General features: G+C 38.2%; 1 protein-coding gene across 3 annotated transcripts in view; it reads right to left on the reverse strand.

Annotated features, from left to right (window-relative positions):
- The window catches only part of FAM13A (family with sequence similarity 13 member A), a 354436-nt gene that overhangs the window by 126901 nt on the left and 213687 nt on the right, over positions 1–13848 (reverse strand). For all 3 annotated transcript variants that reach the window (XM_049709015.1, XM_004276998.4, XM_033400352.2), the window contains exon 7: positions 7278–7441. In XM_049709015.1, coding sequence (XP_049564972.1) covers positions 7278–7441 — 164 coding nt within the window. The remainder of the gene's footprint in view (positions 1–7277; positions 7442–13848) is intronic.

The raw sequence follows: 13848 nt of genomic DNA on the forward strand, positions 1-13848 counted from the left end.
TTGGATCCCAAAACTCCCACAAAGGCACTTTTGTCTGCGGACGGCTGCCAAGTTATTGTTGCTGTGGGGGGCATGGGCGGGGCACCGCCTATTCTGTCATCTTGCTGTACAAATTTTTAAAGCAAATATCAAGACAAAGTCTGACACATGATTTAATCTTGAAGAGGATACATCTGAAACCAAGATAGTCATGGAAAGTATGGGTCATATGGTGGCTGTAAGTATGAGAAAAAGGCAGCCATAGAGGAGGGAGAAGGGGCTGGAAAGACAGGTAGAGAACAGAGAAAGGATTTTCTTGTAGGCTGGGCACGTGTAAGGCACTAAATAGTTCTGAGAAGGAGCATGATCTGCATTTGCATTTGCAGACGTGGTAAGGAGTAGGGTAGTAGTGAGGCAAATATAGACAGTGAGACTGTCCAAGAGCATTCTGGGATTGGCTGGCTATGGATGGGGTAGGGGGCGAGGGAAGGGTCTGTGGTATCTTATGGACAAGTTGACACGTCTGCTAGTTAAGAGTGACATACAATGCGGGATTCTGAATGGGAGATATAGATCCAGAAATCACTGTATAGAGTTAGCAGTTGAAAACAGAGGCATAGGACCAACTTGTATGAAGAAAATAAATCCAGTAGGTTAGAGGAGTGCAGAAGATGTAGTAATTATTATCTAAGCACAAGGTGAGGGAGGCCTAAATTACAGTTGAGATCATGGGGGAGAAAATGGGGAAAAGGATGTCGGAGATACTGAAAAGGAAATACTGACAAGATTTGGTGACTTATTATATAAAAGGTTTGAGCCTAGTGGCTGAGAGGATGCAACACATAGCAAAGCTGGAGGGAAAGATGAACACGTGAGTTCTGTCTGGGCACAGTGAGTTTATGGTAAAGGCTGAAGTAGAGATGGCTGCAGGCCCTGGGAACTTAGAACTGAGTTAGGTCCAAGATACTGATTTGAGTATTATCATTCTGTGACTAGATTAGCTGTGGAAGAGACAACAGACAGAGGAGGGAGCACCACTGAATAGCAAGGTGGGAAGGAAAGGGAAGGAATGACACAAGAGGAGGAAACGATACAGGAAACTGGAAAACTTCAGGAACACGTGAAGCGTCACGATACGTTCAGTATCATGAAAATTGTTTCCTAAAAAGTGGAAAAGTGTGCAAACTGTACTCCTGTGTAAATACGCTGAAAGAAGTCTGGAAGAATATATAATTGAACCCATAATAACAGTTATCTCCTGGAGGAGAGGGGAGGGAATTTGAATTGTAGAGCAAGACAGTCAAGGGGAACTTTAGTCTTATCGGTGGTATTTGAAACTTTTCTAAGAAGAACGTATTCCTCATGCAATTCTAAAGTATTGAAAAATGGAATACATAGACAAGACTTTCAGAATACAACAGTGCTTTCAGGCAGAATATGCTGGGAATATCCCAGGGAACGATTTGTTTTTAATACACATTGAAAAGAGTTTTATTGTCGTTTCCCTCATTTATCTATCAAATTAAGAACACCTCTGTAACATAAGCAAATACATTTTAATTCTATATTCTTCATATTATTTTAAGTAAATGATTGGCATAGTGGTAGCTATTTATTTATTCCTATTACAGAAAATGAAAGCATTTTAATCACTCTTATTTGCGTTATCTCTTTATGTGAGAGCCAAGTACAAAACTTATTTTCATTGTCAATGTGTCTATAGGACAGTCACCTACAGGAAAGGAGACCATGAACTTCTGTTGACAGAAGCATACTGGGTAACTTTTCTGCTTTATGAACAATGGACCTATGATTTTCTTTGTGGAACTCCCAAGATGTTGGAGCTTTTCCTTTCTGTTTCTATGTCTCCCTGAAATACTGATCACTTGAATAACTTTTGATTATAGCACAGTAAACCACAACCTGGAATCATTCCAGGGATGAAAAAACAAAGAGCTTTTTCCCCTCTCTACCTTTCTTTCCTTATGAATTGCATTTCAAGAGGACCTGACCTTTATTCCTGCCACCATGCTGGCATAGTCAATGGAAAGTACAAAGGAACAAATTCTCTTAAAATGTAGCAATCACAATTCTCTGCAGAGAGCATTTACTTATAACAATAGTGGTATCTCAGCAATTTGCACTCAAGTGACTTTCTTGGTAAAGCATATGCACTTCTCCTTACTCCAACTTTTTTTGTGTTTGTATTTTTTTAAACAGTGTTATTGACGTGTATTTTACATATCATAAAATCCACGTTTTCAGGTACACAGTTCAGTGATTTTTAGTAACTTTACCAAGTGGTGTTAACTATCACGATAAATCAGTTTAGAATATTTTCATTCCCCTAAATAAGGTCCCTCCAGGCATGTACAGTTAATCTCCTGTACATATACAGTCCCTTCCTGGCTCCCCACCCCCTGACAATCACAACTCTACTTTCTGTTTCTATAAATTTGCCTTTTCTGGACATTTCATAGAAATGGAATCACACAACATACAGTTTTTCTTGAGTCTTCACTCTGACTTCATAGAACAAAAGTAGAAATTTTCCTTTGGCCTTTAAGAAAATCACATATTTAAGGAAATGCATAACCTTTCAAATAAAACATTACAATAAATATTGTTTAACACCTAAAAGACTAAAAATATTAATCCTCTTCTTTAAGCTCTAAAATTAAATCCTGAAAGTAATAATAGAGTATAGTGCCAGTAACATGAAAAAATAATCATTTATCTATTTCACAGGTTGAAATAGATAATAATATAGCTATCCTTGAAGCCTCAGATCATTTTAACATCTTAAGCTTTACATACAGATCTTTTCCTTTTACTTTTTTAGGATGGATGTGTAACTTTCCCTTCCAGGAAAATTTTTAAGTGGCCTGTTTACTAACCGAGTTAACACCTACAGTTTAGTTCTTGTGTAAGTGACAAAACAAATATTCTCCTCAGTATTTTTAAAAGCAGCAAGATAAGGTTATCATGTGTAGGGAGAGGGACTGGAATGTTCCAGCCTTGCCTAAGGGATGCATCTGTCCAAGAATATCCTCATTTCTGTGCGTGCCTCTAACCCACCAAACTTGTGCACTGTAGTTACACGGCGGAGAAGGACAGGCCTTTACTCCTTTGAAGTCAGCATGTCAGATTAGGAGTTATGCCTTTCAGTCTACTGTGAGTTTTGGTAATGCCAGCAGCTGGATTACAAAAAAGAATTATTGACAATATTCTGGAAATTGCTGATGTCAGATTTAGATGATATAAATGGATTAGCTAAATGCCTTTATTGAATGAAGTGAACCTCTCACTAAGCACTTCTGTCCTTGCCTGCGAATCCAGCATAAAACAGCTCCACTGAGCTCTAACAAAATCAAGAGATAGTTATTCCTAAGCTTTTCTCATGAAGCCATTTTAATTATGAGAGAAAGATTCTATGAAGACTAGAAAAATGATTGTTTATATGATTACATCCTCAAAGCCAATTTTAGACAATTACAGAAATACAGAAAAAAGTTATTCACATAAATAAATAATGTTCCAAGATAGAAGTCAGCCAGTAAGCAATACATGATACTGAGCTCCTCTCTGAATGCTCATTTTAAAATGTGTTACTCCTTTATGCTTTTATTTCTACTGCCACTATCTGAAGAGCAGAAAAACAATGAACACTTGCTGATAAAAATTCACATTTCTATTACATCTCAAGAAGCAATGGGACTATGTTTAAGATTTGAAACTAAGAAGAAAAAAGATCAAAGTCAGCCAACCTGGGAAAAAATACGGAACAAGGTCTAAACTCTAATAATTCCAAGTTATCAAGAACACACTGTTAGCCAAAATCACTTCTCAAAGCCCTAGATATCAAACCTGTTGTTGAAAAATCATAGGACACGTCATCATTCTGGACATTTCATACCAAAGGTTCTTTCTTGGTTTTATCTTTGTTGTTAACTGATATGGTAGCTCCGCTGAAAATCAAACTGTTATGTATAAATGTGCTGCAATGATTTTATTAAGAGGTGCAAAGAGAATTGCTTTATTTTTTGTTGTGTAAAGTAAATCAAACTTACCAGATCATAGGTCAAACAAGAACAGATTTTGCTGAATTGTTTTTTTTTCTTTTAATAGGAGCAACTAAAAAATAAATCAATACTATGAAAAGCTCAGATGAATGCTTCTTGCCAATTCCTTGGAAAAGTGTTGGTAAGCCAAAGTAACTATATTTAGAGAACAAGGGCATAGCAAAATACTTAATACAACACTGTCAACCTCTGTGGTTAAGACTGAGGCAACCAATAAACTGTTAAAGAGAAAAATGGAAACTTCCCTAAGAAAAGATTTAGAGAAAGTTGAGTGTGTGTACCAAACACAGGCACACTTCTTTTTTTCTAGCTCAAATTTATGAACTAACCAATAACTTGTTTTAGAAAGCAACTGCAAATGAAAACATCTTCGTAAGTTCCTTTTTGAAATAAAAATTGGCACAAGACCTATTCTGCTACTTCAAAGACATATAAAGGATTTAAAAGTTATTTTTACTTAAATTCATTTTAATGATCTCCATTTGTCTTTTGATAATTTGTCAATCTATTAAGAGGTATATAAAAAGAAAAAAGTAAAAATCTCTGCACAGACGCTCCAGATTTATGGATAGAGACAAGAGACTGAATGAGCTTCTGCACGATGGTGGGTTGCAAGGTTTGACAGGGAGGTGTTGTCCTATCTAAATCTTTACGGTTGCCCAGCGGGAAGAAGTTAGTTCTTTAAGACCGTCCTTAAAAAAACAATTGGAAGGTACAGAAGAAATTAAAAAATACTAATATGCATTTGTTTTAACTGGAGGTACGCTAACCAGAGGGACAAACGGAGGCCAGAGCAATGTTAGCTGTGCCTTCTCTCCATAATCTCACTTCTTGATTTGTGTCTCAGAAACACACAGGAATTTATAAAATGTAAGTCTGTTTCTATCGTTTTCCTGCTTATATTCCTGTAATCACCCTCTGTCACTTCTAAGAGAAAAATCCAAGCTCCTTAATATGGGGTACAGCTGCTCACGCCCTGACCTATTCATCTTCGTCTCTTACCCCACCTTTAGCCCCTCTGCCAGTCTCAGTTCCAAAATCCAGATGTCCTGTCTCCCCGCCGCACTCACAGCTCTCCTCCAAGCTGTCCTCACCGCCCTACGTGTCCTTGCACATGCGCTTTTTTTCTTCCAGAAGCACCCTTCTCTTGGTTTCCCTGCCCAGTACCTCCACGAATCCCACTAGCCTCAGTTCAAAAATCACCCTTCATGGGCTTCCCTGGTGGCGCAGTGGTTGAGAGTCCGCCTGCCGATGCAGGGGACACGGGTTCGTTCCCCGGTCCGGGAAGATCCCACATGGCGCGGAGCGGCTGGGCCCGTGAGCCATGGCCGCTGAGCCTGCGCGTCCGGAGCCCGTGCTCCGCAACGGGAGAGGCCACAACAGTGAGAGGCCCGCGTACCGCAAACAAACAAACAAACAAACAAAAAATCACCCTCTTTCTGAAACTTCTGAACTCCGGGTCCCCACCTCTCACACGGCAACCTGCGGACGGTTTTCGAAGAGCCTTAAGAGAGGCACTTGAATGACTTTATCACCAGCCCATTTCACAGTGCCTGGTATGTAACAGGCACTTAGCGAATGTCTATTTAATGATAATTATGGAATTTTTACTCACTTATCCTCTGCCTCCCCAAGTGCAAGGCATATGTCTCTCATTCTCTGAATCCCCAGCGCCCAGCAAGTAAATGCCACACAACTAGATCTCAGTGAAAATGAATAACTGTTGAAGGAACCAACACTGTACCAGCCTCCAAGCTCTCCTCTCGCAATCTAGCCTGCATGCTGATGGAAGATTCCTTTTCCAACATGCCAACTTACCGTGGCTCCCATCACCTAACCCTACCCAGCTGGAACTCTCCCTGGTTTCCTGTTACCTGTAGCAGGAAGCAAAGCTTCCCGACCTCAGTTCTTCTGCACAGAAATGCGCTTGCCTTGCAGGCTCTCTTCTCTCCCGCCTTCTTGTCTCAATTCAGGCTTCCCCTGCCTAAGCGAACTAAAATGCGAACTAAAATGCGAACTAAAATGGTCTTTGGGTCCGTCTACTACGTTAACCTACTTGTTTCTTAACTCCCCCATTTATTAATGAGCTGAAACGGTCTTCACAGGCTTTTTTTTTTTTTTTTTTTCCCCTGTGTGTCTTGCTACTGCCTCCCTCACTAGAACATAAGGTCCATGAACTCCAGGGTCTGGTCGGCTTGGTTCACTGCTGCACCCTCTGTCCTAAAGCACCTCCTGGAAGCAGAGGTCAAGTGCTGAACATCTGTTCAGTGAGGGGCAAGACTGAACAAGAAATAACTGCAGGCTGGCATTCGAGGTCCTCAGTGGCTTGGCCTCACCCCACCTCCCCAGCCTTTTCCGCACTGATTCCTCACAGGACTTCTGTTTGGTGTGTCCCAAATACGCTGCACCTACTCTTGCCTCCTAACTGGGCCCATCTACGAGAGCCTTGCCTTCTTTTTCTTCATATTTAAATTACCTTCATTTTAAAAATCCAGCTCAAACTCCATCTTTTCTATAAGGCAATCCAAAGTGGCAAGCTCTTTAACTGCATTATTTCCATAATGCCTTAAAATCTTTCCATTCTTTAGAGCTCTCTGTCTTATACTTGTGATGACATTTTTTAAATTATAGAAATAGGCTGTCAGTTATAATAAAAGATGAAAAACCTTTAAAAGGAAAAATTCTGTATGTGAGGAGTAAATAAGGTTCAGACCCCATTTTACCTATTTTAAGAAAATTGTATGCCTTTCTCCTCAAGTACACCAAAGAAGTTTGCTTTCAGGTTTAACGTGCAACCTAAAGGTTAAAGGGCAACCTTCAAAATCTGTGAGTGAGAATTGGTTCTAGTAACACCTGTGATGTCCACTTTCATTGCAAATAATATTGACCACTGAACATACTATGAAAAGCCATCTAAAAAATAACTCTTCCAACTTTTACTGTGAGCCTAGCACAGTCCGACTGACTAAATAATTTGTTTTAATCCATAAAATAAAATATAACAAACTAGGAATGCTTGTGTGATAAGAATGCTTGTGTGATAAGAATTACCAGTCAGAAATTTTTCAAAAGTTACAGTAGGTTTTAAATAGCTGTACTGATCTGTATCCCGATGACCCCGGTGGTAGATACGTGCAAACATACCTGCATATGCGGGCCTGTGTATCAGCACAGATGATGCAATCCATGATGTGTAAACAAAGGAAACATGCTAACCTGGAGAGCAATTTGACAGCATTAGCATCCTCTGCTGAACTCATGTCATCCCAGCAGGAATTTCTCTGACTTCGCTGCAGGCTGACCTGAGGAACGCCATCAGACAGCTCTGGTTGCGGTACCCTGTGGGCCTGAATAGATCCCTCACTCCTAGATTTTGGGATCTAAAAAATAAAATAAAAAAGAGAAGCATTTTTAAAAGTCTTTCCAATTAAGTTATTGAAGATAATTTATTCGAATTTATTAATAATCGAATGGATTAATCACACTCCAGAAAAATATCAACCGAGGTAGAAAACTGAAAATGCATATTAAAAATTCTTATATAGCAAAGGGCACAGTGAAGGGGAGATACCAATATTGCTGAGGGGAACTTTCAAACCATTATGGCCCATACCCCTCTCCTGGATTCTCATACAAATCTTCCGCAGGCCTAACCTCTCCTTAGAATAATTATTCTATATAATGAGAGATTAAGAGAGTATATCAGACTGCAACCTAGAAGGAGAGAAGAAATAGTCAGAAAGACGCAGAAAAAAAATAAAAACGGCTGAGAACCACTGAAATAGAGAATGCCAATGTGAGAAAGGTGTCCGGAAATATTTACTACCAACAAGCGAAATACACACCAGTTGGCAAGTTTCTACTGTAATCCTCTGTTGTAGGGCAACGTATGGTGTAATAAATTTTGAATTAAGGAAATAAATAGGAAAAACACAACTTTTTAACTTTTCTTCTATCTCTGGAATCATGGGCAGCCCAAGTGCCAAATGAATACTGGGTATGTTCACTTTTCATATCTGAGGGCTCTCTGACCCCAGAAATACTTTCATGCTCTCTTATTTTAGGTCAGAAAAAATGAGAAAACCACCTATATTCTTTTCCTAAAAATGGGTAAAAATCATGGCAGAATTTCAGGAAAGTTTCAAACCCTTGGATCAAAAGTATTCATTACACTGGAAGCTTTTCCTCATCTCTAGGACTTTTCTCTTGCTTGTCCTTTCATCTACAATGTCATGTGTTGATCACTGGCCAGTCACCAACCCAACCAAATCCTAAACTCCTTTGAGGTCGAGATAAGAATCCACTGGCCACAGAGCTTCACTAACTACCCTTAGGTCTAAATAACCTTTCCCAACTCTGAATTCCTGTAACTCACCACCACACAATCTACACTTGACTGCATGTCATCTGATACCGTAATCTTAGTTATCGCACGTTTCTAGGTCACGTGGCCTCAACCAGATCGCTCCTCCTACCTCGCCCTTCTCTTCTTCTTCTTTATATTATTTGTAACATTGTTACCAGGAAGTCTAGCAAAGTTTTGAACCCATTAATAAATACTTATTGTCAGACAAACACTCTTCAACTACAAGATATTCCCAGGACACTGACTGACCAAGAGGCTAGGATAATGGACAATTAAAAAGAGGAACACAGACAATTATGGACATAAATATTTAATAAGTTCATACCACTGTGAGGATTACATGAAACTAATTTAGCAAAGAGTTACATTTAACACAAAATAAACACTAAATCAAAGCTAGCTTTTATTAATATTGTTGTTATGTAAAATTTGCCCAAGTCTGATGAATGCCAATTAATTGTTCAGTTGCATTTCTCTGTAGAGCATTCGTAAGCTCATGAAAATCACAGGGAAATTTTTTTTTAATTATGAAATAACTATAGCTCATAGCTATATCTGCCAAGAATACTTCTAAAAGAAATACTCAGATAAACAGCAACACAACATGAAAAGTGTAAGCATCTGCTATTACATATTTCATAAAGGGACTCCTCCGGCATGTAATTTTTCATCAAAACAGACATGAAAAATCAATACAAACCACTCAAAAAGCAGTACGACTTCCAATTAGTTAGCTAAAAAAATCTCACATCCACACATATTTGTTTTAATATTGAGAGAAAACTAAGAACAGTTGTTTGGCAATATTTCATGGTGTTAAAATAATGACAGGACATTTTAGGTTCAGTGACAATTTGGGTTCTAAATTTGACTCAACAATTTACGTAAAAAAATATTCTCAAGTAAAAAAAAAAGGTAATATGTAGCTTATTCCATCCTGCCAGTTTATATTAAAATAGACTCCATAACACCATAATAGAATTCACATACCAGCAACTACATCAGCTACATTTATCTACGTGTATTTCCCAATGATTTAATTTCTATAGAAATAACAGACATGATTGTCATTAACCATTAACTTTAAAATATAAACTCATTATTTATACCAAAGGAGTGCAAAGAATTCAGCTCGTGCACAGAACACGAAAATACTGCATGAAGTTTATGAGAACAAAATTGTTAGAAAACAAGTGGCTCAGTAAGTCTAAGATGACTAGAACTGTGGAATATATACACATTTTTAAAAGGAATGCACAATTTTTCAAGGTGATTAATGATATCTTCTTGAAGATGTACCTTGAAGACTATACATTTTCACTATAGAGATGATGACTACAGGAAAAATTAAGAGAGTGATAAAATTTTAAAACCTGCCGTTTTACTGATGTAATTAATTTTAGTACAAATGTATTAACTTTGAGAAAAAGGAAGAGATCCCTTTCTTTACTTTAGCTGGAATTGAGCTTTTTAGGAACACAGAGTTTAAGCCTTGGCATTCTAATGTTGGTAGAGGAGTGGTTTTATTTCTGTGCTTCCAGGTGTCTATTTCGGATTGTATATAGTTCAGTGGTGGACTTTGAGACGGTGTTCAAGGCCCCTTGAACTCTCTGAGGAATATGACACCAGTCGGCCAAAGCCAAGGGTACAAAGCCAAGGGTACAAAGAGACATGTTACTACACTGTGGCCTTAGAGCAGGGGTTCTCACCCAGAGCCAATTTTGTCTAGAGACATTTTCGGTTGCCATGAACAGGGGTGAGGGTATGTGATATTAGAATCTAGCGGGTAGAGGCCAGAGATGTGACTAAATATTCTATAATGCATAGGACAGCCTGCCATGAAAGAGAGTCATCTGGTCCAACTGTCAGTACAGCTGACTCTGAGAAACCTTGCTTTAAAGGGAATGGGGAGAAGAAATCTGTACGGAGGCAGCTCCTCTCTCTGTATACACTTTTCATTTGTCATTGGCATGTAAACATATAACAGGCCCACATCAGCTCTGAGTTGAGCAGGAATGGGCCAAGAAGGCCCAGCAGGCCTGCCCTGTCTACACAAGAGCTGCTAGTGACTCCATGAGGTCCAGCCAAGCTCTGTGGGGTAAGAATTTACTGTAATAAAAATAAAAACCTTACTGTAACAAATGGAGTGAATGTCCTTAGAGAGACCCATCTGCAGCCTCATAACGTGTGGCTACGGTAGGAAGACGGCCAAGGGTTTGGGACACTGACTGGGGTAGGCAGCTTTCCCTTTCTACTGGAGATATGCAGGAGTTTACACCACGCTTTGCTCTTTTATTTGAGTGATCTTCATGATAACTTTTGGACTCGAAGGTGAAAACTATGAAAGCACCCCAACCATCTGTGAAAACATTTTGCTAAGAATTCTGCCATTGGCTCTTTCAGATAAGGATCTATGCACATGCTGTGTGATTTATGTGTACAACTCAAATACTAGCAATCCCAGGAATCTTAAAGCACATTCCGTGCATGTATTTGCAGGTATGGAAGAGCCTAAGAAGTAATTTGAGATACTTCAGTATTCGAGGTGCCAGAGGAATAGAAACAGAAGAATAGTCTTTGAAAATGTAAAATTAGGAAATAGTCTCTTAGATGCCGTTGCTGTGACTGTTATGAACAAACATTTAGTGAGTGAGCATCTACTCTGTGCTAGCACGGTTCCAACAGATTTACATAAATTAACCCGTTTAATTCTTACAACAACCTGAAGAGGCAGGGACTACGATTATTAGCATTTCACAGCTGAGGAAACTGAGGCATAGTTCAAGTTGTCTGTCCAGTGAGGCAGTGGCAGAGACACAGTTACACCCCAGGGAGCCAGGCCACGGGACCTGTGCTTACCACTACTCTCTATAGTTGGTCGTATGTTAAACGTTAGAATTGCAAGAAGAAAAGGCAGTTTTGGATAAAAGTCACATTATATCCCATAATGCAACCCATTTTCTTCTTTTGGGGGGGGCATTAGTAATTAAAACTTTCTTTAAATTTATCTCTCTGGCACCCACTGAAGCATTCTAGCAATATAATTTTAGGGGGAAGAAACTGAGTATGAGGAAACTATATGGGAAATGTGTTCATTGTAGTTTATTTATAATAGGCCCCAAAGGTAACTATTCTAAACAGCTAAATTACTATAAGGTAATCATGGCACATGTATATGATGAAAGAATATTCAGTCATTAAAATATCTACAAAGTTTTTAACAGGACTGTGAAATAATTTTATGATATATAATATAGAATGAGCTCAGTTAGCAAATATAAATGTACAGTCATAGTTATACACACACACATATATATATGTGTATGTATATATATATATAGATGTATATGTCTCCAGTAATGCTTGGAACATCACCATACTTGAAATATACGTGAAACAAACTCATGGTTACCAAAGGGGAAAGGTAGGGATAAATTAGGACTTCGGGGTTAACATACACACACTACTATATATAAAATAGATAACCAAAAAAGACCTGCTGTATGAAACAGGGAACTCAATATTTTGTAATAACCTATAAGGGAAAAGAACCTGAAAAAGAATATATATACATTATATATATGTTTATACCTGAATCACTTTGCTGTACACCTGAAACTAACACAACATTGTAAATCAACTGTACTTCAATTTAAAAAATTAAAAATAAATCAAAAATAAAACATACATGAATAAATTTCAAAGGCCAAAAATCAAATTCTGCCACAGTCAACGCTATAAAGGTTTTAACAAGGTCTCATCTTTAAAAACTGAACAAAGAATCCAGCACTTGAAAAACATGCTTATGATACCAGACTGATTTACCCTGATACAATGATCTGACTAAAAATAAAAGACGTAAGAAAATAAGACATAAAGAAAATAATGTGTGCCTTAAAATTTATCCATATAAATCTGTCACGGCGAGGGCACAACAGTGCCCTCTGTCCCATGGGCAAGTGTTGGGTGGGAGCTGTCTGCCCTGCAGGACTGAAACAGAGGAATGGCAGGTGAGTCAGAAGCCGGAGGGACTCAGTTTACTGGACGGGGACCAATCTCTCTGAAATTCGTAGCTCCCTTTCCTTTGTGTAGGTGAATGTTTCCTGATTATTGTAAGATTCTTCCTAGAAAAGTGATGTGCATGTGAATCAACTGCAGGAAAATTTATAACAGTAATTTAGCATACTATTATGAAATAGTATTGTTAATACTTAATTTTTAAAAGTTTAAGCGAAACAAACTTTAATGTTTTGGTCTTAGGAGTCACCCTAACCACCGGCCAGGTGCTGTGCTTGCATTTTGAAATGACAAAAACTGTACGTCTGTTCTTTTCATCATCAGGTACTTTGGGAGAAGATTAGAACAGGGCAGAAAATTATATCCAAGGCTCAATGATGAAGGAAAATTGTGATAGCAGGATGAAAGCAGAGAAGTTCATTTCTAACATTTAGACTTCCTAAATAAAGTTCACTAGACCTCCTCAATATCCTTGGCCTTTTCTGTCTTCCATTTGTCATTTGCACGGAAGAGGACACAGCCTCTTGCTTTTTCTTCACGCTCATTAAACTCAACATCTTCATAAAAAGAAATGGTGAGATAACTAAGTACCAGAAAACAGATGTTTAGCTCTGATTTTTTTTTTTAAAGAAGACAGGCATTTCTAGCTTAAAAAATTAGAGAAAAAACAAAAACCTCTCTAAATTAGAAAAAATTGAAATAAGAAAAATTTTAAAAAGGCCATTGTTTTTGCTCAAAAATCTTTACATTTTGCTTTTCAAAAGTGAGGCTTGTTTACTCAATGGGAGCAATCAATTCTCCTCATAAATAACTTGGCCCATCTATTATGTGCCAGCCACAGTGCTAGCTAATTAATGGCCCAGTGGGTTGTTTTTTTTTTTGAGCAAGTTATTAACATGCTTTAGGAAATTAGTTGTAACTAATTAAAATCTCATCTTGATCTAAATTTTAGAGTGGATCTGTACTTAGCATAAAATCATTTTAACTAAGTTTGTTAGAAAAATGACTCACAGGTGAAAAGACAAAAATTTCACAATTAAAAAAAAAGTTGATCTTGAAATAGAATAGATCCGATTAATTATGGTTTCACAGTGTGGCTCAAGCAAGTGACAAACCTCTTAGCATCTGACGCTCCTCAACTCTTTCCTTCTCGCCTCCTCACTCCTCTGCAAAAGCTAAATGCCATCGGAGCAGAAGTTTTTGTCTGTTTTGTTAACCGCTGTAGCCCCGCCTCCTAGAGCTGTACCTAGCAAAATAGTAGGGGACCATTACATGTTCCTATAATGAATAAACGAACAAATGAATAACCGAACAAACTAACTGATAGATTCTACCTTCCTTGCAGAAATACCGATGCCATGAAGCACATTAATTCCACCGTGTAAGCATTATTCTTATTCTAAA

Source organism: Orcinus orca, chromosome 4 (assembly GCF_937001465.1).
Source record: "Orcinus orca chromosome 4, mOrcOrc1.1, whole genome shotgun sequence".
NCBI lineage: Eukaryota > Metazoa > Chordata > Mammalia > Artiodactyla > Delphinidae > Orcinus > Orcinus orca.